Source organism: Barbus barbus (genome assembly GCF_936440315.1).
Source record: "Barbus barbus genome assembly, chromosome: 36".
Lineage (NCBI taxonomy): Eukaryota > Metazoa > Chordata > Actinopteri > Cypriniformes > Cyprinidae > Barbus > Barbus barbus.
In genome coordinates, this window is record NC_136714.1 from 22,885,394 (window position 1) to 22,912,020 (window position 26,627).

At 35.8% G+C, this 26,627-nt stretch overlaps 1 protein-coding gene across 2 annotated transcripts in view; it reads right to left on the bottom strand.

Annotated features, from left to right (window-relative positions):
* The window catches only part of LOC306856147 (collagen and calcium-binding EGF domain-containing protein 1), a 64,667-nt gene that overhangs the window by 13,123 nt on the left and 24,917 nt on the right, over positions 1 to 26,627 (bottom strand). The window contains exons 4-9 of one of the 2 annotated variants that reach the window (XM_079395189.1): positions 11,782 to 11,834; positions 10,743 to 10,877; positions 9,375 to 9,512; positions 4,962 to 5,068; positions 1,991 to 2,099; positions 1,751 to 1,890 (exon numbers count right to left, since the gene is read on the bottom strand). In XM_079395189.1, the coding sequence (XP_079251315.1) occupies positions 1,751 to 1,890; positions 1,991 to 2,099; positions 4,962 to 5,068; positions 9,375 to 9,512; positions 10,743 to 10,877; positions 11,782 to 11,834 (682 nt within the window). The remainder of the gene's footprint in view (positions 1 to 1,750; positions 1,891 to 1,990; positions 2,100 to 4,961; positions 5,069 to 9,374; positions 9,513 to 10,742; positions 10,878 to 11,781; positions 11,835 to 26,627) is intronic. The other variant, XM_079395190.1, reaches the window with a different exon arrangement.

Consider the following 26,627-nt stretch of genomic DNA (forward strand, 5'->3'; position numbering starts at 1 on the left):
TCAAACACAAAAATGCATCTCTATTAACTCTTACATCCCCTTTTGAAATATTGAATTATGATAATCTTTCATTTTTAGCCAAAGGCTAAGTCAATTATTAACAGTTTGAATGATGAACTATTAATTTTGCTATCCAGATGTTTTTCTCCAAAGAATAGAGAAAATTTGTTCTGTTGATAGGTCTAGCATAAAAAATATGATATTATATTATTTAATTTAAACAAAGTACAAAACAAAAAAGAATTTAATGAAAATATTAGATATTAAATTATATTACAACATTATATTATTATGTGTAATCTACAATAATAATACATAGTAATGTACTATATAATTTATATTTGTTAATTGCATATTTATTCTCTAACACTAGCTTTATTTTTTCTATTCTATCTACTTGTTTTCTTTAAAAAAAAAAATGATGTGTACTGCGTTAGACTAACCAAGACTTGTAATAGCACTTGCATGTTGTTGCTCTTTTGTTGGTTTTGATTGCTTCTAATGTCCTCATTTGTAAGTCGCTTTGGATAAAAGCGTCTGCTAAATGACTAAATAATAAATAATAATAATAATAATATTTAAAAAATTCTGTCACTTACATAAAACTGAAGTATAAAACTAATATAAATAAATATAAGATGAAATGTAAACTTCAATGAAAATGAGAAATGTTGCCATGACAACTAACTGAAATAAATTAGGTTAAGTTAAATAAAATTGCTAAAAATAAATCTGAAATAAACAAATGATAAATAGATATATATATCTATTTATCATTTGTGCCCTTGATACTGAGGTGCCCTTGCTCAAGGGCACCTCAGTCGTGGTATTGAGGGTGGAGAGAGCGCTGGACATTCACTCCCCCCACCTACAATTCCTGCCGGCCGGAGACTCGAACCCACAACCTTTGGATTACAACTCCGACTCTCTAACCATTAGGCCACGACTTCCCCATGATAGTTTTATATATTATTTTACTAAACAAATTGGTACACAGTAAAACATGAATGATTATTATTATTATTTTGATATTTTAGCTTATATCCACACACACACGCACGCATGCACGCACACACACAAACAGCCTGGTATATATCAATTTTCACAAAAAAATCTATCGCCTATCCTTTTGAAAGCACCTTACAGAAAACGGGGTCTTAGTCCCCCCAGTGAGGCGACTATTACAGGAAAAATTATAATTTGCAAATACTGTTTACTTTCTTATCATTTAGCTTGTTCAGGTGTGAACAGGCCTTTACTCAAGGTCTCAAGGGTCATTTAACAATGACAAGTCTGTGTGTTATACAAGCACTAGAACTAAACCTTAGCACGTAAGTAGATTTCCAGGCATAGAATAGAACAACCCCTGCATTACGACCCTGAATCTGCTTTAGTGCATCCTTTAGTAAATCATAATAAATGTGGACACCCATCTACACTGATATTAAAGAATGTAAACCACAGGCCACCCAGATGTCACAAAATGAATGCTGAGTCAAAGCGAGTTATCTTCATAGCACTTAATGGTGCGGCAGAGACAAACAGCATTGGAAAACAACAACACAGCAGTGTGTCCCACGCGCAACATCAAGAATTAATGGAGTAGTGCAATCAGATTGTATTCTTATGCTAGGCTAATTATTATAGACACTGGAAAATGAACTAGAGCACATTAGTCCTCAAATGTGACACTTTAGATACTGATTACAGCTGGTAAGTGTTTAGGTTACTTATGAAGACTGATATGTACCACTGGGCCACGGCGTCCCTGTTTGATATGCGACAGGTCCGGTGAGGGCCCCATGGGCCCCATGTCACCTCTAGGACCGGGCATGCCTGGTGGCCCCATTTGTCCTGGGGGACCAGGGGAACCTTTGGGACCTGGGCTCCCTGAGAGAGACATAAAACGAGACAGGTTTACAAAGAGTGATATTGGGAAAAGAATGGAGAAATTAAACAGAATAATAAGCAGCATTTTGACAAAGCTCACCTGCAGGCCCATGTGGCCCTTGAGGTCCAGGTAAGAATGAATGCGTCATCATCATCTTTTCATTGGTCATCTGTTTATTGACCTCTGTGTTGCTGGGCAACAAGGCAATCTGATGAAGGGAGAGTTAAATAAAACACATAGATCATTCAGGGACTCCCACTATAGGAATAGACAAGACTGAACAGAAACATGACTCGCACTATTTTTTTTGGTTCTGAAGCTCAAAAGAATCAAGAACACAAGATTTGCAGTCAGTTTTACAGGAACAGTAACCCATAAATGAAAATAAATGTCATTATTTGCTCCTTCTTATGCCGATCCAAACCCAAAATGTTATTTCTTTGCAGTAAGAATCGTCAATAAAGAATCTTCATGCTGCAATAAAAAATAAAATAAAATACAAAATAAAATAATTACAAAAAAATAAAGAATATAACAAATAAAATAAATAAATTAAATTAAAAATATGAAAAATAAAATAAATTAATAAAATATAAAATGAAATAAAAAATGGAAAAGTAAACTAAAAATGATAAAAATAAAATAATAGGTCACATAAAATTACAAATTATATAAAATAAAATGACTAATGCAATTAAATAAACATGAAAAATGAAAATACAATAAAACTAATAAACTTTAAACAATAATAATACCCCCCCCCCCCCCCCAAATAAATACATGATTTAGGAATAAAGACCACAAGCCAAATATTACTTTTTTCATTTTATGGAATTTTTTTGACAGATATGTCACTATGAATGATCTTTATATGGAAAAGAACCACATTAAGATGTGACATATTCAGTAACATAACGGTGAGTAAATTTGATTAAACTATTCCTTTAAGAAAATTTATAAGGATGTTACTAATCACCTGACAGGAGGGAATGGCTAAAATATGACATATTAAAAGTTAGATAAAAGAATTAGAATGTAAACCAAAGTAACATGAGCATGTAATCTGATCTATATTCTCTAACATCTGTGTGCATGCTGTTCGCAAAAACTGAAAATCTCTGAATTATTCAACTTGGTGCATGGACTGAGATCAGTGCCTGTCTTTTACAAGCCTTCTTTGTGGAGTATTTCACTTCAAAGGACTCACTGGAAGTATCCATTACCTGCTAACCTCTGAGCTCTGGACATCAGTACACACACACACACCCACAGACCTTTGAGGTCTCGCCACACACAGTAGATACAGCCCTAGGCCTAGCGCATAAATCTGTGTAAGTGTCTGTGTCCAGCCCTTTGCAAGCAATTTAAATCTCATTTGTCATTGTTTCTGGTTTTGATTTGTGTTGGGTTCCTTGGACTGCACATATTTCAATCCCATGTTGCTCCGAGTGCCAATGTCAACCACTTATGATGCTGCGAGAGATTTACAGAATTATGTGCTGTGAAGAACAGTCCAATTTGAATAAAAGATCTGCAGTTGAACTAAAATACTACATTTCTGTTCCAAAACTTAGTAAACACTGGAGTCAAATGCCTACATAGTAAGCTGCACAATCCTAAAAGTCATTAAACCACATAAATGACTGATTTGGTAAGAATGCTATCCTCTGTACACTACAATAGTTCATTTTGAATTTGACTTACCTTTTATAATGATATTCTCAAGTATTGAATTGCATACTGACCACAAATTTGGTGAACTTTTTGTTTTTTATTTATTGAATTTTTTATAGGTTTTAATGTTGAAGATGCCTTTTAAGCTCATCAAGGCTGCATTTATTTGTTTTGTTCTATTTTAATATTTTAAAATGTTAAAAATGTACAATTTCTTATTTTTATTTTAATTTATTTTTTAATTTTATTCTAAAAGGTTTGAAAGAACAACATTTATTTTAAATGGAAATCTTCATTATCATCATTATCATCTTTATATTCACTTTTGATCAATTTAATGCATCCTTGCTTAAAACTATTAATTTCTTTAAAAAAAAAAAAACACTTTCTAATTAATCAAGTATATTTATTATCTTTTATTAATTTTTTATATTATTTTTTCAATTTTAGTCATACGTCTTTATAGTCACATTTGATAAATTTAATGCATCCTTGCTGAACAAAACTATTACTTTCTTAAAAAAACACTTTCTAATCAATTTTTACTGAGCTTTTCTCATTGCATTATGGAACTGCATTCTCCACAAAGGCATCTTAAAAAGAAAATATAATTTCACAGTTATTTAATGGATTTCAATAATCTAAAACAATCTAAATGATCATAATTACAGCATTTGCATTGAAAGATCGCTAGATTTTGGAAGAGAACTTGAGGCAAAAGGTAAAGAAAAGAAAGAATTTCATTACATTTTTAAACTGAAATAACAAAAACATTGATAAATCTAAAAATAACTTAATAAATAAAACTTGGAGCAAGCCAATATCTCCTCTTCCAAACATAACAATGGGGGGGAAGTTACAACAACGGTCAAAGAAAGATTCGTAACAATCATATCAATGTTTTTGTCTCAGCTTCTCACAGAACCATAAGCCTTGCCTCACTCTCACTAGTTCACCACATTTTTTGCTCTCAATCTTTTCCCCTCATAGTCTGCTGGACCACACGCACAACAGCTATATATCACGGCGTGACCATGAGGGTGCTGAGTGGATTTGTTGACAGGCTCGCTTTGACTGACTCTGCACCCTCAGCCCGTCTAAACCCGCATCACTGCATTCAACATGATTTACTAGCCTGCAGCAAGGACAGACATAAGTTACACTAACCAGATCGCTCAGCTGTTCGGCCCGTGTTTTATCGCTTTTTATTTCGCCTATAAAGTCCCCAACACATCCCTGAAGAGTTGTATAACCTGAGTCTGACTTGCTCGTGAAACATTGGCAGGTTGGTTCTCATTGGGTCGACTCGTGTCTATGGATGAGAACATGCATATAAAAGGAAATCTGCTGCTTGTTTTAGCGAATAAGCCCTGCAGGTGAAACTGGAATAGGGCACCTTCTGTTTGAGTTGGAGAACGGTCATCTTCATCTGATGGAAGTCTTCACATGTGGCCGAGCACGTTCTCTCTTTCATAACGTTGTCTGACTTCTCAAACAGCGGAGCTGCAAAGAAACAACATGAATGTGGAAGTTAAGGATGGTTGTTGGACAAAGCTAAAACGAATCAGCTGCAAAGCAAAAAAGTCGAGACATGATGGCAAAAGCTGAGAGAACTGTTGATTAGCAATACACATATTTAATGCAATAAAAAAGTTCTCAATGAAAGCAATTTAAAAACTCCTGACTGTTTTACCTAATATGTCTATGTATTTTTATGATTAGTGTAATGCATCTTAGCTTAGCAATGTTTCAATCAAATTTCAATGAAATCAGTGTTGACCATTGTGAAAAAGTACATTTTAGCATACTTTTAAGAGTAATAATACACTTTAAAATCGTATACTTAAGAGTGAACTGAATGTAATATTTTCAGACACTCAATTGTATATTTACAATCAAGTTAAAATGTATTATAGTTTAAATTTATATTAAATACAATTAGTTAAGAGTGTTTTTTTGACTCGCTTACGTATGCAATTTCAATAGCATTCCTTCGCACTGTCAAATTTACTGACAAGCATTTCTTGTAAACCAAAATATAATTAATGCAATTTCTACTGAAATCATGTCTTTAAATATATATTTGTAATTACACAGTTGCAATTTAGTACATTTAAAATATATGAACTTTAAATGCAATATCAAACAGTTTATCAAAGTACACGTGCTTTAGTATGTTTGTCAGCATCCAAAAAAAGTGTACTTCTTTAAAGAATGACAAAATATTATTAAAACAATGAAACATTTTCCTTAAGTAAAACTTTTAATATGACATTATTACAACGTTCACTTTTTAAGTGTGCCCTTTTTAAATACATTTAGATGGCCTTTTATTTCTTTCATATTATATCTGAAAGTAGAGCAAGTAAACATACTTTTAAGATAGGGAATTGACTATAAGTTCACATTTAATACAATTAAGTGCACTTCAAAAGGTGAATCTCCAATGTGTATGTCTGTTGCCTATTGCCTATTTAGAGTGTTCTAAATAAATAGCTTACAAGATTCCATAGACGATATGGCAGCTCTCTAGGTTTTGGAACCGAGCTAATATTGCCATGAAACTGTGTCATAAACTTATAACAGGGATCTGAAGTCTTGCTCAAGGTCATAATGGAGGCACACTCCATGCACTGTAAAAATCAAACGTTGAGAAAACTTAAAAGTTTAAGGCAACCAGCTTCAGCAGATTTTTGAGTTTTTCACAACTTTTTCAGTTTACAAAACAAGTTGAGAAAACTCAAAAATCTGCTGAAGCTGGTTGCTTTAAACTTTTAAGTTTTCTCAACTTTTGATATTTAAAAGTGTACATGCATCATCAGAAACATACTAGCTCCTGATCAGAATGTACTAACTACTGTGACAGTACTGTCACTCCGGTCAGAAGTCTGCTGAGTTATATCACAATCACTCCTACAGCTTAGTTTGACTCACAGCCGATAACCTCATTTGATCCACACACTGTAATCTCAGTGGTCTGGAATTCCCAGAATTCCTTTTTCGTACATCTGGATCGTTGCAACCCTGAATGCCCTGAAGGTCATCTTGTTTTGGACTCGAATTGACCCAAAAGAGAGGAAACAGCAGTCAGGAAACTCTGAATGACTGATACGCTGCACAAGAAAGCCTAAAAGATAGATGGACAGAGGAGTGGAGAGGAAGGAGTGATTGATGCTAATACTAACAGCTAGCTGGTGTCCCAAGTCATTAACTGCGATGGGTCAGTGGACTTCCTGCAGGGAGACAGGAAGTGATGTCTTATAAATGTGTCAAACCAGAAGAGGCTGCAAAATTATTATTATTTTTTTTGTAAATAGTGAGGAGACTAAGAGCAAAACCATATCTGACATGAAATTAATGGCCCTAAAAATTATATTTATACATATGTATATATAATTTATATACATTCATTTTAATGTCTATCGGTTTATCTATCTGAACATTTATGTTCAACATTGAATAAAATAACTAGACATTATATTTTTATTATATATGCATATATAAATGGTCATAAATATGTAATAATTCTATTATAATAATATGTAATAATCATATTGTATTTGATGAAATAATTTTTTCCCCACTCTGTGTCTGTGTGTGTGTGTGTGTGTATGTATGTATGTATGTATGTATGTATGTATGTATGTATGTATGTTTTATATATATACCTAAAGGATTATTAGGAACACCATACTAATACTGTGTTTGACCCCCTTTCGCCTTCAGAACTGCCTTAATTCTACGTGGCATTGATTCAACAAGGTGCTGAAAGCATTCTTTAGAAATGTTGGCCCATATTGATAGGATCTAGCATCTTGCAGTTGATGGAGATTTGTGGGATGCACATCCAGGGCACGAAGCTCCCGTTCCACCACATCCCAAAGATACTCTATTGGATTGAGATCTGGTGACTGTGAGGGCCATTTTAGTAAAGTGAACTCATTGTCATGTTCAAGAAACCAATTTGAAATGATTCGAGCTTTGTGACATGGTGCATTATCCTGCTGGAAGTAGCCATCAGAGGATGGGTACATGGTGGTCATAAAGGGATGGACATGGTCAAAAACAATGCTCAGGTAGGCCGTGGCATTTAAACGATGCCCAATTGGCACTAAGGGGCCTAAAGCGTGCCAAGAAAACATCCCCCACACCATTACACCACCACCACCAGCCTGCACAGTGGTAACAAGGCATGATGGATCCATGTTCTCATTCTGTTTACGCCAAATTCTGACTCTACCATCTGAATGTTTCAACAGAAATCGAGACTCATCAGACCAGGCAACATTTTTCCAGTCTTCAACCATCCAATTTTGGTGAGCTCGTGCAAATTGTATTTGTAGTGGAGATGAGTGGTACCCGGTGGGGTCTTCTGCTGTTGTAGCCCATCCGCCTCAAGGTTGTGCGTGTTGTGGCTTCACAAATGCTTTGCTGCATACCTCGGTTGTAACGAGTGGTTATTTCAGTCAAAGTTGCTCTTCTATCAGCTTGAATCAGTCGGCCCATTCTCCTCTGACCTCTAGCATCAACAAGGCATTTTTGCCCACAGGACTGCCGCATACTGGATGTTTTTCCCTTTTCACACCATTCTTTGTAAACCCTAGAAATGGTTGTGCGTGAAAACCCCAGTAACTGAGCAGATTGTGAAATACTCAGACCGGCCCGTCTGGCACCAACAACCATGCCACGCTCAAAATTGCTTAAAATCACCTTTCTTTCCCATTCTGACATTCAGTTTGGAGTTCAGGAGATTGTCTTATATATATATATATATATATATATATATATATATATATATATATATATATATATATATATATATATGAATAATAATTTAATTGAAAATATAATATAATAATTTATTAATAATACCTATGTATCTTAAAATGATATGCATTAGTTTTTTACATTTGTATGAAATGTCTAATAATACTAAGTGAATGAATAAATTAATAAATAAATACTTTTTTCTTATAGTTTTTAATAATTGTAATATTTATATATATATTATGTGTTGACACTGGAATTATTCAGATACAAAAAAGAAACTTACATTTAACATCCACCCTTTCCACTTGGCTTATTTTCTGTATGTTTTTTTTTGTGTTTGCACTGCTTTAACTGGATGATGAATCCATGACCTGTCAGAGAATTTAGATCACACTCAATCTTTTCCACACCTGTGTGATGGAGAGATCTGTGGATGCTCTGGTTCTCTGTGCTCTATTAAAACCTTAAAACGCATGTGATTCGCCTTTTTTGTGCTCCATTTCTACTGTTTGTTGGAAACGCGTTTGGGTGAATCAAAGCAGGACTGTTTATGAGGCTAGCAAAATCAGCTTCTAATGGGAAAGCGACTCTCAAACTAAAAAAAAAAACATCACAGAAAACTGTGGAAATGAACTACAATCCCATGAAGCATTACGAACTACATGCTAAAAAACATGGCTATTCAATACAAAACTACTGACTAAAACCACTGAAACTGAGTATAAAAATGTATAAGCTTATAACTACATTTTTCACCAAAACACATGACTGCCAAGTTGATTCATTACATTTTACATGTTAACAACGTTTTTTCTATGGATCTCACTACAGGAATTATTTCAGCAATTACACTTTGGAAGTCTGAAATAGGTGTCTGTGAACAGTTTTAAGCCATGAACAGGTTTATATGTCCACAAAAGTCTGGGAAACTCCAAACTACAGAAGAAAGACCAAAAAGAAAACGAGCAAGCTAAAATAAAAGAACAAAGAGTGTTTGTTATAAGAAAGACAAACAAAGATTCAGAGAATATACACTCACCTCGCTCACCCTTGGTGCATGTTTTCCCATCATCCTCTAGGTAGAAGCCTTTCTCGCACTCACACTGGTAGCTGCCGGGGGTGTTCACACAGATCTGGGAGCACACCGTCTCGTTATTGTTGGCACATTCATCAATGTCTGATGCAAGAACAGAGAGTGAGAGTGTGAGGGACGGAAAGTTGGCAAAGTGCAAAAGACGCAATATTCGCTCCTGGGGCGGTATATTTGACTCCCATCAAATCAACTTAACACTTTAGCAGTCTGGGAGGTCAGACCCTTTAAGAAACACTCATGCTGTAATTAAAAAGGCATTGAAAAATCAACCCTGTGAACTAAAAACAACCCATAGAGGGCGCTAACATGTCCACACTGTTAAATATTCCTGATACTTCATGAAGTGAAGTGAAGTGACATTCAGCCAAGTATGGTGACCCATACTCGGAATTCGTGCTCTGCATTTAACCCATCCAACGTGCACACACACAGCAGTGAACACACACACACCGTGAACATACACCCGAAGCAGTGGGCAGCCATTTATGCTGCAGCGCCCGGGGAGCAGTTGGGGGTTCGGTGCCTTGCTCAAGGGCACCTCAGTCGTGGTATTGAGGGTGGAGAGAGCGCTGGACATTCACTCCCCTCACCTACAATCCCTGCCGGCCGGAGACTCGAACCCGCAAACTTCGGATTACAAATCCGACTCTCTAACCATTAGGCCACGACTTCATACAAGTCCAATTTAAAAACATGTATGAAATGACAGGTTTTAAAGTGTTATTTTGAAAAAGATTTTTTTTTTTTTTTTTACAAAAACAATTTATGGTAACCACAGTTTCAGGAAAACTATAACAGTTAGCACAGCTATTGTTATTATAAATTAAAATTTATTTTAAAATAGTTACCCACAAATAAAATGGGTAAAATTCTATCCATCATGCAAATTTTTTAAATAATCTAATTATATTTACATATGATCTATCTATCCATCCATCCATCCATCCATCCATCCATCCATCCATGTCTGTCTGTCTGTCTATATATCTATGATTTTACAGAAGGAAAAAATATTTTTAAACATTAAAATAAAATGGGTAAATGTACACTTTGAACCTTACAAAATAAAATAAAATAAAATACTTTGCATACAGTTAAGCTGGAGACCAAAATGGTATATTATCATAATACATTTTTCTTGTTTATGATTGATGCATTCACACCTGTGCTGCATATTTGTTGTGTGGAATTTCTTTGCAATGTTTCAGTTAATGCCAAACCCTGACTAACACCGCATTATATTGCATGTATTCAATATTCTTAATGAAGTACACTGTTCTCAATATTTTAACACAAATAAGAGCAAAATCTTACCCAGGCAATATGGTTTCTCGCGGTTTCTGTGTCGTTCCCGGTCATAACGATACCCAGTGTAACAGGTGCACACCACACGGCCAAAATGATCGGTACACTGCTGTTCACATGGGGCGCCAGCGCACACATCATAGTCTGCATATACAAACACACCCACAAACAAACAGAAATAAACATGACAAGAAAGGAAGGTACAAGAATATAAAATAAACAAACCTAGCTTTGAATCAAAACCCACAATATAACATTTGCATATGATTTTTGGAAATTCAAAAAATATGATTCCAAAAATCATATGCAAATGTGCTACTTCAAACGTCTTTTCCCTTTCATTTTATTATAATAGCAAAAACAAAACTCTGCAATCTGGGAAGCCAATACTGCTAGTTCCAGCCCAAGAATTCTCACATCTTTTCCTTATTCCACAGTTTCTCCTAGAAGAGCCAAACCATCTCAGACACAGCATGGAGCGCCATGTGAGTCAGGGAAATATGTGTCCATTCTCAGCTGGCACTTTATGTGTTTCTCATCAGCATAGAGAGGCCAGGTAAGGACACAGAGAACACAACCAGCACATAAACAGAAAAAAGCCTTTAAAAACAAGCTGTAGACTGTCTCAAAGGGGACCAATACACTCTCTCATTGTGGCATGGCGAACCGCAGAATGCAGACAATATAATTGCATGCTTTTATTTGACAGTTACGAGTAAAAACTCGTTAGTGGTTTGAACCCCTCACCCAAAGATCGAGAAGTATATTACTGTATTCATAAGCTAATATACAGACCTGTTCCCACTATAAAAATACACACGAGGTAATCAAGCTATCGTTACTGGTGGGGAAACTCTCCCAAGCTCTTAAAGGTGTGGAAATGTTAAAACAACATTAAAAGCTCTAGTTGAGTGGTTTCCAAAAGGAATGATTTTTTTTCAGAACGCTAATGGGAGACAAGGGAAAACACGTCCAGAAATATCAGAGTAAATTCAACCCAGAGGAGCCCAATCTGGGTAAGAAAGAGAGTGAGGGAAAGAGGTCTTACCTTCCGGAATACACTGTCCCAGCACAAACTTAAAACCTTCACAGCACTGCTTTCTGAAAGAGAGAAGAAGTGAAAGAAATGCATTGAATATTTTCTTCAAAATTGTGATTAAGTGTTACACTTGATATTAGGCTGTTACAGATGGATGTCAGGATGTTGCTATACTACCATTCAAAAGTTTGGGGTTAATTTTTTTATTTATTTTTCAATAAATTAATATTCTAATTCAGCAAGGACACATTAAATTGATCAAAAATGACAGAAAAGCAGAGCTGGGTAGATTACTTATAAATTGTAGTTCATTACTGATTACAGATTACATGACAAGAACTGTAGTTAGTAATGTAATCTAGGTTACTCATTTTAAGTAATGTATTCTGACTACTTTTTAGATTACTTTTAGATTTTTTGCTCTGCAGAAAAGATATGATGTTACAAAAGAGTTTATTTCAGATAAATGTTATTTTAAACTTTCAAAGAATCCTGAAAAAGTTATAAAGTTGTGCATGGTTTCCGCAAAAATACTATGCATTAAGCATCAAGACTGCTTTTAACATTGATAGTAAGAAGAAATGTTTATTGGCCTCCAAATCAGCTCATTAGAACGATTTCTGAAGGATCATGTGACACTAAAGCCTGTAGTAACGATGCTGAAAATTCAAGCTTTGCCAACACATTTAAAAAAAATGTTAAAATACAAAAAATAATATTTGAAACTTTTTAGCATATTCTATTCTTCAAAAATATAAATGCAGCCCTGGTGAGCATAATAGACAAAAGAGGGGGGAAAAAACCTTTTGAACAGCAATGTAAGTGGTTGGATGTGATTCCAGGGTAGTTGCATACAGGCTCATTTCTTAAAATCTAATCATATTTTTCCCCCACCTGTTTTATCATCTGCCAGGAAAATCAGAAGTGCTTAGAGAAGCATCAAAGCAAATCTATCTTCAACAAGCTTCATGTTTTGAGGTATCATCCATATCTGTAGCACAAGCAAACTGGGACAAGTCACGCACAGAAGTTTAATACTCAGGGTTTTGGGTTTATTCAAACCTCCAACTGAACGGATGAGTAATAATAATAGTGATGCTTGCCTAAGAAACGACAGAACCGTGGCCTCAATCCAGTCTGAAACAAACTTGCATGAATTATTAATGGGACTCTTGTGTTTTAATTTGATTTAATTTGAAATCCATGTTCACAATACGAGACAGACAAAGTGAAGGTCCAAAGGGAAAAAAGGTGTTTTTTCTGGACAGTGATGGAAAACTCACTTCGAAGGAAAGACAGTAATATTCCCCCAAACGTTTCCTGCTCTAAGTGGTCATCGTGGAGATGTTCCTCTTTCGGAACGACAAGGGAACAACACACAAGCACTAAAAGAAATGATTCATTTCAACACTATGCTACAATGATTCCCAAATGTTTCAACGCTCAAAAAAAGAAAAACTAAAAATACAATGGGGGGAAATGGAATTTGGATATTAAGTAATGGTGAAATCCTTTCCAACAGTATTACTCACAAATTTTGCGGAACTATTTAGTCTATTCTGCCAGAGTAAACTTTGTTGGTCTAATCTGGAAGCAAACCGATCAAAGGTGTTTAAATGGCGCATATTAAAAAGCATATCAGCATGTTAAACAATTAAACGCACTGGTTTACAAGTTAATAAGATCATAAACAGCTAATATATTTCCATGCAATCACTTTTACAGTCACAGACGAAGTAAGGGGTCTGAGCTGGGCTACAGCGGGCTGGTATGGTTTGAATCACGGGAGCCGTTTAGGTGGTCTAAATCACACAGGAAAACTATATTGGTTTGTTTGATGTTCAAGATGAAAATATCTGGAACTACAATCACTTAGAAATCTCACACTCACTCACACACACACACACACACACAACCAAAACACTTTAAACCCTCCCATATTAAGGGGCACCATCTGTATCTTGATATCTTGAAAAAATAATAAATACACATATAATAGACTTCAACTACATGGAACCATATAAAATTCCTTTACGGAAATGAAACTGCAAGACGTAAATATTGAAAATTTTGATTAAGGAGTGGAGAAATCACTGACAATTAAAAAATAATCAAGAACCACAACTTGGCATTGAATTTAATAGACTTGAAATACTGACTGCATTAGCTTGTTTTCAGAGAGACTTTCCACACCACACTATTCTTTTTTCCTGCTGTATGTCGCCCAGAACTAATGGGTGTCTTTGGAGTTCCCTCCAAGATAAAGAATTTTCCCACGCTAACAAGAACCTGCAGCATTCGCTCCAAATAAAGGTTTCAAAAGCGATTTTAAAGTTTGATTCCATAGCGATACATTTTCAACCTTGATGCCAACGGAGAAACCTTTGAAGTTACTATGCGATAGAATTAAAACTATGATGAAATAATAGAAACTCTGAATGTTCTTATGATGCCATAGGAGAACCTTTAACCTTTTAAGCCTGGCTCACACTACAGATTTTTAGCCCGATTTAGCCCCTATTTTCCCCTCCTGAGAATTGGAGCAAAAGAAGAAGAAAGAGAAGTGCTGGAGTGAAATCGCCTGAGTGCAGAATCCTGCTAGCACGCTAGCTAATGCTGGGTACACACCACAAGATAATCGGGCTGTTTTTGGGCCAATTTCTCCCCTTCCGACAATCCTAGGTAATGTCCTGATTATCTTGGTGGTTCTAAAGATTATTTTATCAGATTTTCCTTTGGTGTGAGATGTGTTAAGAGTGACTGAATCTGCTCGGAAGAACGTCAACATGTTGAATATTTACGATCAGGAATCTTGATGTGTGGGGGGAACCCCGAGGACACCACACACTATAGGAGCAAAACGGTCTAACCTAGGACTTTTTGTCCTCATGTTTGGGGTCTCTCACATTTTGAAGATCTTATAAGATTTTTTTTTTATCTTTTAGTGTGTACCCAGCATAACATATGTAAACGTCACTGAAATATCAATGACAATCTGCTGTGTCAGATCACGTGAGGCATGATAATCTTAATCATATCTTGTAGTGTGTGATGAGCCACGATTTTCAAATCTTGTAGTGGGTGCAGGTTTAAGAATTGAGGGAAGATAATCTGCAAGATTCTCCTTATGTGTGTGCTGCAACCAGATTTCGTAATCGGTAAGATTTTAGCGATTAGTGTAGTGTGAGCCCGGCTTTAGTGGCTGTTTATCTATGTGTTCAAAGAACTCTATGTAACAATAAATAAATTTTTTTTTGGCAAAAACTATTTTTTTACTCTCTTAACGTATAAATGTAAAAATGCTTTATAATAAAAATGTCAATATATAGTATGTATAAATAAATAAAATTAAGTTTTATTTATTTTTTGTCAAAGAAGCTTCATTTTTTATTATTATTTGTTTATTGCTTTTAATATACATGAGAGAGTCATAAAACAAAAATAACAATAGGAACATTCAGTAACAAAAGTCAAATACAGTAAAATAATAAGAGCAGCAGTATTTAAATATACTAAACTGATGAAAAATACAGTACATATGCACTGGAAAGAGAAAAACTAAAGATAAATTATAATAATAATAAAATAAAATCACATTAATGTCAAGCTGTAGTTTTAGATATGATCATATATTTTATTAAGTATATCTAAGGTGGCCAAAAAGTCAGAAGTCTATGAGAGGCATCCATATTCTACGAAAAGCATCACCCTTGTTTCTCAAGTTCTAGGTGTCCTGTTCTAATCGTAATGTTTCATTCAAAAGTTGTTTATACAGTTGAAATGTTGGAGGCCTTGGTTGATTCCAGTTGAGCAAAATGCATTTTTTTGCTAAGTATGATATTATGCCAAGCATCTTTACGGATATAGAGTCAAGTGTCCTGTCAATTCTGTACCAAAGAGATATCCTGTTGGCGTATTGTCCAATGGAATTTGCAAAACTTTGGCTGTGAAATCCTGTACAGCTTTCCAGAAATATTGTAGTTTTCTACATTCCCAAAAGATGTGCATAACTGATCCTATGTAGGTTTTACATCGGTGACATCTGGATGATATTTTATAGTTCTGTTCAGCTATTTTGTAACAAGAAAATTAAGTGAAAGTATTTTGACATATAGTCCCCCACTGTTCTTCACTGAAGTTACACCCTAGATCCCTTTGCCACACATTTTTAAGTGAGACCAGGGAAGAATTATGATAGTCTAACAGTGCCGAGTATATCCCAAAAATCCTTCCTTTCAAAATTTGAGAATTCATCAAAATCTCCTCTATCCAGGACCACTCCAGATATATTCGTCCTGCCTTTTCAAGAGTAGTTATCAAATGACGTATTTGAAGGTATTTATAAAACTCCTGTCTTGGAATCTGGAAGTCTACCCTTAAATCAGAGAAGGATTTAAGGGAACAATTGGTAAACAAATCTTGAAACGGACATATACCATATTCTTTCCACTTTATAAACTGAGGATACTTTCCAAGTGAGGATGGTAGGTCTGGATTGGAGGACAGAGGAGCCAACATAGAGATTTTAGCAGAAGAACCACAAAACTTTTTTACATCTTGCCAGGCCCGAAGAATGTTATAAACAACATAAGTTCTTGTCACTGAAAGTAATGTGTTTATGTTGTTAATAAAAGGTAAAGATGTCAGAGGCGTAGGGGAACAGAGGTCTTCTTCAATATCTGTCTAGTGAGCAGTTTCCATCCAGTCATACCTTTTATCTGAGCAGCCCAATAATACAAATGAAGATCAGGAAGACCCAGTCCTCCCTTCTCTTTAGTTTTAGTTAGTGTTTTAAAAGATATTCTAGGTGCTGAGTTCTTCCAGATAAAGGAGCAGCGACTGAAATAAAAAATTAAGTCTTGGTAATATATTCATTTTTATTACGTTGATTCTTCCAAGCAATGAGATAGGGAGCAAATTCCAATGTTCCAAATCTTCCTTAATCTTTTTAAGAAGTGGAGGATAGTTCATGCAAAATAAGTCTTTGAGTTTGGGAGATACATTCACCCCTAGATACTTAAATCCAGTCTGAGCCCAGGAGAAGGGCAAAATGCTCTTTAATTTACAAGAGATTGGCATATTTAATAAGGCATTGGATTTAGATACATTTATTCTGTAACCTGATATACTCCCAAATTCCTTTATAAGGTCTAACAACACTGGTATTGAACTTTCTGGATTCGACAAATACAGAATTATATCATCAGCATACAGTGAAATTCTGATTTCCATTTTTCCAATGCCAATTCCTGAAATCTTGTTGCTGATCCATATAGGCCTCTGCAAGCGGTTCGATGGCTAGATTAAACAAGAATGGGAACAAGGCGCATCCCTGCCGACAACCCCTATGTAGGCCAAATTGATCAGACAGAGTCATGTTTACACATATTTGTGCTTGTGGGTTACTATACATAAATTTTATCCACCCAATGCATTTATCACCAACATTAAATTTCTTCAGGACTGAAAACAGATATGGCCACTCGACCCTGTCAAACACTTTTTCTGCATCCAAAGATATTACAAATGCTGGTCGATCGTACAGGGCCGAGTGGTCGATTATGTTTAACAACCTCCGAACATTATCAGAGGCGTTTTGTGCCTTGACTGATCAGGGTTGATGAGCTGGGGCATTAAATCTTCTAACCTGCGAGCAATTAATTTGGATATTATCTTAAAGTTAACTGGGAGCAGTGAAATTAGACGGTAAGAAGAATATTCAGCTGCATCTTTATCTTTCTTATGTATTAACGATATTACGGCTGTCCTCATTGTTTCAGGAAGAGTTCCATTTTGGACAAAATCTGTAAGCACAGGCATAAACAAGGGCTCAATTTGAGGCCAAAAGGCCTTGTAAAATTCTACAGGATATCTATCTAGGCCAGGCGCTTTTCCAGAGGGGAGTGCCGAGATTGCTTGGAACACCTCTGGTGTAAATGGAGAATTCAACTGTTCCCTGTCTTCCTCCGAAATTGATGGCAGAGATATCTTCTCTAGAAATGAATGAATATCTACTTTGGAGGGATTTTCTGATGAATAGAGCCGTGTATAAAAGTCAAGAAAATAGGATTTTATTGATTGCAAATCATATTTTAATTGACCTGCTGCATTACGTGTACATTTTATTGTACGTTCTGCATGTTCTTTTTTAAGTTGATAGGCCAGAAACCTACTTGGCTTGTTGCCATATTCATGATAGCATTGCCTAGTAAAAAATACAAGTTTTTTGGTGTGCTCAATTTGAAGTAAATTAAGACTATTTCTAACAATGTTAAGTTTCTTCATATTTATCTCCGTTGGTGATTGTTTATGAAGTTGTTCTAAATAAGTAAGGTCCTTCTTCAATTGTTCAGTTCGCTCAGTAATAGATTTTTTCCTTGCGGATGTATATGAGATCAGCTGTCCTCTAATCACTGCTTTAGCTGCATCCCATATCACTGCAGGAGTGACAGGGGAGGCCACATTATCTTGCCTATACTGTTCCAGCCATTGCCTAATATTATTACAGGCTTCTGTATTCGTAAGAAGCGAAGAATTAAATTTCCAGTACCTAGTTGGATGCATCTGTTGACGCAGGGATAGCCGAAGAGAGACAGGTGCATGGCCTGATATAAGAATGGAACCTATACTACAAGAAACAACAGAGGATAGAGAAACCTGGGGTAAAAGGAAAAAGTCTAGCCGAGAGTATGTCTCGCAGAGTAAAATGTATAGTCTTTCACTAAGGGGTTAAACTCTCTCCACACATCAAGACCTGCATCATCAGAGGCCACTTTTAAAGCTTTTGCTGCATTGGGATTAGAAGCAGAGAGCAAAGATTTATCTAGGCTGCTGTCCATACTACAACTGAAGTCTCCCACAATTATTCCAAATTCTGTATTATATTGGCTAAATAGAGTAATAATTTTTGTCATAAATTTAGGACAGTCTGTATTTGGGGGGTAGATGTTAAGCAGTGTGAATTCCTGACCATAAAGTGTTCCACATATTAGTACATACCTACCCTCTTGGACATTATATTGCTCTTTAAACATAAAAGGACGATTTTTATGGATTAATATTGCTGTCCCCCTCTTATTACTTGTAAAAATTGTAAAAAATATTTTTATGCTCCTCACTGGACAGATGGGTCTCCTGTAGCAAAGCCACATCAGCCTTTTCCTTTTTCAAGAAGGTAAGGATTCTCTTACGTTTAATTGGGTGACCTAAGCCTCTGACATTAAAGGACATCACATTAAGTATGTTAGCCATTCAAAGACATACATGTCCATATTGCAGTGTATGACCAAAAAAAAGTGAAAGTATAGAATATAGAGAACATGTTGAACATCCCCTACCCCCTCCCAAAAACTAAGACCTATTCCCCAATGACAAGGCAACTTTATAACCGCAAATACAGGCCACTAACTTCAACGCCCGACAGTTGGGTCCCACAACAACGTGCAATATTTTACATGTGCATACAATTTAACATTAGAGTCAAATAGAACATAGCTTAACTCCCGTTATTTATATGAGCAAAGAAAAAAGATTTTTTTATATAATGAAAAAAAAAAAACACCCTCCAACCTGTCCTTAAATATTGTTATAAGTATTGTTCACTGCTGGTAAACGGACTGGTTCTAGGTAGAGTCTTGTAAGGTTTGGGATGATAAACAAAATATTCACAGATTCCCCCTTCATATGAAACAGTCAAGTCCGACCTGATCATCCATGGTTTATCTGGTGCTGATACTGCGATGGAACTCCTCAGCCTCGCGTGGTGAGGAGAACAGCTGTATCTTCCCGTCATGAAGTACCCTCAGCTTACATGGAACCCGAGGAAGGTTCCCTTGCTGATGAACAATTTCTTGACGTCGTTAAACTCGCGTCTCTGTCGAATCATTTCTTCTGAAAGATCTTGAGCAAAGTAAATTTTGGATCCATCATGGATCCCGGCTCCTCACCACGCTCCGGCTTCTCGCGGAGCGCAGGACGAACTCCTTATCTTGAAACTTGAGAAAACGGATAAGCACAGGTCTGTTTTGATTAGGAGTTGCCGGTGCTAATGTGCGGTGGACTCTTTCAAACGTAAAGGATTTCTCGGGTTCGAGGCCAAGCCATTAAGGAAGCATGTCGTGTATAAAGTCCAATAAAGTGCGTTTACCTTCTGCTCCTTCTTTGAGGCCAAATACACGGACATTCTTTCTCCTCCTGCGATTTTCCAGATCATCCGTCTTCATCTCCAGATGTGCAATCCGCTTTGTCGCCGAGGTTAATGCAGACTCGGTTTTATCAAGTTTGTCCTCTATTGCAGAAATGCGGGCCTCAGTTTCCTCAATCTGTTTTTCGTTGGCTGACACCATTCATGTCAGTCAGATTGCTCTCCAAAGCTGAGATAGAGAGTTTGCCATTACTCCCAAGCAATTATTTATGACGTCTAACTTTGAACCAAATTCAGAACGAAGCGCTTTTAGTTCAGTTAGCACCTCGCCTAAGTTCACCATGCTGCCAGCCTCCACTCTCTCTGTCGACGGTGCTGCTTTCGCACTTCCTGTGCTTGTCTTGCGCGCTTTCGTAAAAATATCCCATTCCTTCACCGACAGAGGTTTAGACATAATCAAGCCCAAGTTGACGACCAGGTTTGTAGAAGTTAGGGGTAATTTTTGCACGAAGTTGTGGAGAGCTCTCACACTATGCAGCCATCTTCGCCGAGCTCACGTGCGCCCCTCCAGAATCTTAATTTTTAACCTTTTACACATGAACCTATGATGTAACAGAACTTTTAATAAAAAAAACTCCAAATTAAAATTAAATCTTTTTTTGTAGCATATGCAAAAGAAACAACATTTTTAAGAGTGTAGGAGATCAGGGTAGGATGGTCTGCCTTCTTATCCAGTAAAAATTCTGAACTCAGTAACACCCATGCTAAAACGCAGAGCTGTAAAATCTATTGTGCAGTGCCATACAAGCGCCGTAACTCACATTTATATGGTGAAAAACATCAGAAACTGAGAGAGTCCACGGGGAGGAAGCACTGAGAAGTGGAAGAGGAGGTCAAAAGAGGCACAAATCTCCTGCTGTGGGAGGTGATGATGGGTGCGAGAGCAGAACGAGGTGGAGGTCATTTTCAAACTTTGACGCATATTTGCATTGATTACAGACACTCAGGGTCACATACACTCTACCAAAGTAAAATCACATAAACAACATAAACAACACATGCCATGGGTTACAATACAGCTGTCAATTTGCAACGTATGCAAATGAGATCTCAACTGCTTCAGATTAAATGAAGTGCAGATGGAGACTTTGAGCAAGTCTCTTGCTTCTTGCATATTTCTCTTAAAACAAAGGGGAAAATCTGTATTAAACTCACATATGTCAACAATATCTCAAACTGTGCTCAGGATAGTAAAGTCTGTAATTAAAAATCAAAAGAACTTCCACAAACACATCCAGGAAGATAGTAAGGAGGCAGGTTTATGTACAATGAGATCCAAAAGAGAAAATCTCTTTTTCAGGTCAGGTTTTTCCTGGTATGTTGACACCAAAGCCACCCTGACCCTCCACAAATACACAAACTCTGATATGTCCCTATCTTAACAAACATGCAACACTCAGAGAGAAGAACGCATAGAGAGAACAGCCAGAACTGACCCTGGACCTGTGTCTGCCAGGGTAAGCTTTCCAAAAATATTTTTAAAGCTTTGTTTATTGACTCTCAGAGCTGTTTATGCTCAGGTTTCCATCCATCTGGTGCCTTCACAAATATTCATAGTTTGAGGGTTTGACTTTACTTAATTTTTGAAAAATGACTTAATAAAGACACCTAAAACCCAAACTTTGAAATCTATCACGAGTATTGTATAATACAAATTATACAATTATTAGGTGTAGCTTTTTTATATTGTAAACAATGTCTTTATATAACCTCAGAATAAAGGGTAATTTAGTTATATATTGGATGTGATGCAGCATGAAGCATGCAAATAGGAATTTTAGGAACTAAATCTGCACTGCATGAAAGTATTTATTAGTGTGTGCATCATTAATATGAAAAATTATAGGCCTACTGGCTTAATGGATAGGAGAACATGAAATCCAGCTGGATCAAGTCCCGTAATGACCTAAACAGAGCAAGAAATGTTCAAACGTTGAATCAAACTATACTGTATACATCACACAATCCAAAACTATGTAAATATACGAAACTTCACAAGAGCTATTATATTTTGCCTTGAGCGACCCCAGATGTTCTGGTCTGAGGTCTTATATAGACTACGGCTACTTACACCAATTCATATTATCTGTGTGACACAGCACTGGTTTAATCTGAGAAGCTTGAAAACCCAAAACTAATCATGAGTCTGTGCTTGATAAGCGTTCAAGCCCGTTTCTTTCTAAATAAAATGCACTCTATAGATGAACAGCAAATGACAAAAATCTGTGGAAAAAAGGAAAAAGGAAGAAGACTTTAAGGTCAGTCGCACTAGCATTTAAAAACATGACAGATATTAATGTGAAACCTTTGAATCACTCCCCATAGTGGAGTGTTTGTCAGTGTTCTTAAAGCTTGACAGTCTGATGAAGGCCAGAATCTTCAGAATCAGTTTCCATGATGATCATTTCTCATGACAGGACCTCTGAGAGTTTCTCCAGCCTTCATGAATGCAGTTAGACACATATAGGCTTTCCAACATTACGCTCCTATGAAAGAATTACTACAACTTATTGCACAAAAATACAAGTGCAAAATTAGTGTGCTAACGCAGGTGATTAATTTTCCCAGTTTAACGGCATAAAAAATATTTAATGCAGTTAAAGGCGGAGCTGGGGTTGGCCACCCCACTCACAACTACTGCTTCTGTCTCTTTTTTTCTTGACAGAAATTGCATTTATTTAGAAGCAGAATGTCTTTATTTCTGGTAGCTCTCAATTATACTGTAATGTTGAATGACTATAGTCAGTGGTTAAATATTAACCAAAAGAGAACAATTTCCTAGAGACATCAGTATTGGTATCACTGATGGTTGCCTTCAGTCATAAAAAAGATGCTGCTAAACAAATATGAAAAATATACTGTCTTTATGTTGTTTCTACATTAATTTGAAGATTAAATGTGAAATTTGTACAATATAAAAGTACATTTAAAAACTTTAATGTTAGGTGGGATCGTGATTAATTTCAGAAAAAATGTGAGATTAATTAGTTAATTTTTTTAATCAATTGACAGGACTAAAAAAATGCTATAAGATAGTTGTAGACTGAAGACTAAAACATGAATTTAAGGGAATTCTTTCTAACACTGGAAATCTGTAAAAAGCATATTCAGAACACCAGGTGCAACACAAATACAGGAATTACACATGGTTTGAGGACATCTAGGCCTAGTTTCTAAACACGACAGCACTGATGTGAGATCTGTCTGAAAAAGTACAGGTTTACAGTAATTTTTAATGTTTAGTTTAAAAATAAAATGATCTTTCTGGACTGGAAGGAAGAACAAGGACAACTAATTTTTTTTCTTTATATGATGCCTTAAATGGTTCCTCTTAATAAACAATTCAACAAAATACAACATATTAAACTAATATGCATTCCTCCTCAGAAATCCACCAAAACGTTAAAGAGACGTAATTCATTTCCACACTGAAGCTGATGAACTGGGAGTGAAGCAGTATTTCTATGGATTAGGATAAGCAACTAAATTTGATTAGAATATTTTGGGGACCTTCTGTCAGACAGATGTTTTCATGCAGTAGATTATTATTCCAGAATACCATGCAACTGCAGGCCGTTACATAAATTTACTATTTAACATCCTCTTGGGGCCAGATTGCAATGATAAGATCACATTGAAGAGCAGAAGAGGATGTGGGGCACGGTAGTGTGGCCCGATTGCTCAGATGGTGCGCATGTCTCAGGACGGGAGGATCCAGATGTGAACCCAACCTCGGGAGGTTTAAAACGGGATGAAATGGATTAGTTCACGTTGAGTCACTCAGAAACAACCAGAGTTCTAACCAAATCCTCGTTATCTAAGAGAGAAAAAGAGAAAGCAACGGAATTTGCATGCAGTGACGTATATGGTTCAAATAAGTGAGTGGAAGAGATGGCTCATCAGATTTATTCAATATCACTTTTCAATTAATTTAGAAAAATCATCTTGAGCCCTTTTCACTCACTTAAGCACCTGATTTCGACTTCTGGGAGTATTTCAGTCCTCATAGAGCAGGTGTATTTACTTGCAGGAAAGGTTTAGTTATTCTGGCACATTAAAAGAGCTTAAAACAAGTCAGACAGTAAAAAATGAACTGGGAGTGTTTTGTTTAGATACAATAATGCAGAAAAGGAAATGTGTTGTTTTTCTTCAGCCACTGCTAAATGATAGATGTAAATTATGGGAAATCTATGAATGAGCGGTGAGACTACAGTACCATGTCCAAACAAAAACAGGTGCATTAACACTGAGTCACATTCACTTTTAAACAGAGCTTTTACTTGACTTGTCAGACGTTATTAGTGGGTACGGTAGCACCTGTGCTTTCCTAATGTTGTGTTTATTTAATTTCCCACGCTGATTGGGATCCGGTTACCAGGAGAAAATCAGGTCTGGATTAGCGTGACCTCAGCCCCACTCGCTGGGCTTTGAGAGATCTCTAATTACCTTATAAACAAACTGAGCAGAGACCTGGAGTAAACACACTCACAGACAGTGCACATGGAGGAAATAACACCACATTCTGGCTACACTGAGAAATTTACCATGGAATGTACAGTCTATGAGCAACTTCGGTTCAATTCAAATCAAATACTATTTGAATTTTAAGGCTCTAAATAATGGTTCCAAAATAAAAAGTGATTATGAAGTTCCTATGATGCCATATAAAAATATTTTAAGGTCCCATGATGTCATAAGAGAACTCACATATCCTATTGTTCTCTGATGTTAAGGTGAATGTTCCGAATTCAAAATATTTTTTTTTTCAAATTCAAACACATTGCTCTAAAGCAGCTCTGCTTTGCACAAATAAAAATCAAGAACATTAAAAAACTAAATAAAGCAGCAAACGCAAGCTTTTTTTTTATTTCATAATGCAACATTTCCAAGTAGCACAGCATACGTAAATACACTGTAAAAAAAAAAAGTTGGGCAAACTTAAAAGTTTAAGTTTAAGTTCTCAACTTCTTGTTTTAAGATTATACAACAAAAAGTTGAGAAATTTCCTAAAACATAAGTTGAGAAAACTCAAAAATCTGCTGAAGCTGGTTGCCTTAAACTTTTAAATTGGCTCAACTTTTTTTTTTTTTTTTTTTACAGTGTAGAATGATAAAAAGGAAGGGAATGGAATAAATGAACGACAGAACGAATGATAGAATGAATGATAGAACAAACAAACGTTAGCTAGAATGAACAATACATAGGTACAGTAGAACGACAGAACGAACAGTAGATACATAGAATGACAGAAAAAACAATAGATACAACGACAGAAAAAATGATAGATATAACAAAAACAATAGATGAATGATAGATGGAACAAATGACAGAATGAGAAAATGAACAACAGAATGAACGACAGATGGAACTATAGAACTAACGACAGATAGAACAATAGAATGAAGGATTGAACAAACAAACTACAGATAGATATAACAAATTATAGATAGAACGAACAATAGATAGAATGAATGATAGAACAAAGATGGAGCTAAAGAATGATAGAAGGAATGATAGAACTATAGAATGACTGAGCGAACAACATATAGAAAGACAAAAACAATAGAAGGATAGAACAATAGAATGAATGATAGATATAATACATAATATACAATACAAAGTATGATTGACTGTTAAAAAGTTAATGAAAGAATTATTGATCAATTGATATAGAACTGGTGGAATTCACTACATGAATTTGCACAGATTTTTGTCACGGTTTACAGTTTGGAAGAAGTCGAAATAGGCCTGTCGCAATAATCAATATATCGACTTATTGCGCAATATATGTACATGACCTCAATCATTTTTGGTGATGCAATATATCGCCCATTATATTAACTTAAAAATTCATGTCACCATGTTTTGTACATTCCACTTGCGCCTGTGTCTTTTGCAGCTTCTCGTACATAATGTGGTGTAGTAATGAGTTGCAAGTTCAAATTGAAAAAAATGCTTCTACAAAAAAAGTTTCATCTGCAGATATGGCCTTGTTTAGGAGTCTGTGCCTTTGTGCATACAGACATCTGACTGCTAAGTAGTGATGGTGTTTTTCAGCAATAGTGTGCACCCTTAATTTACAGAGAAAAGAAGGTCAAGGAAAAATCTGTAGATGGAAAAATCTCCATACAAGTTCTTTGTGCATTTTTCTTTTTTTCTACTTGTTACTTTGCACTCTTTGTTAGAAAATGTATATTTACTATTTATTCAAGTTTGTTCATTTGTAAGTGTGTAGGCCTTCTTGCATTATTATGCTGTTACATGATGATTATATATTCAGTGGCATATAATGGTCTTTAAAATGACAATAATATCGCTTATCGCAATTATTTCTGGGGCAATATATCGTACAACAAAACGTTGTTATCGTGACAGGCTTAAGTCGACACTCATTATCATTCCCCATTTAGTGAATGATAATGAGATTTTCTCTGTAACCATTTACAAAGTAGACAAGTGTATGATGCCCAGTGCTTGAAAATCTGTTCAGATTTTGTGTATTTCAGCCTAACGTGGAGGGTACTTTCAAAGGCACTAATGAATCATACACAATAAGTAAAGGAATGTGAGTAACAACAACAACAACAAAAATAGTAAGTGGGAGCATTTCAAACCCATGATGAGTTTAAGATTAGCATAGAATTTGAACTTG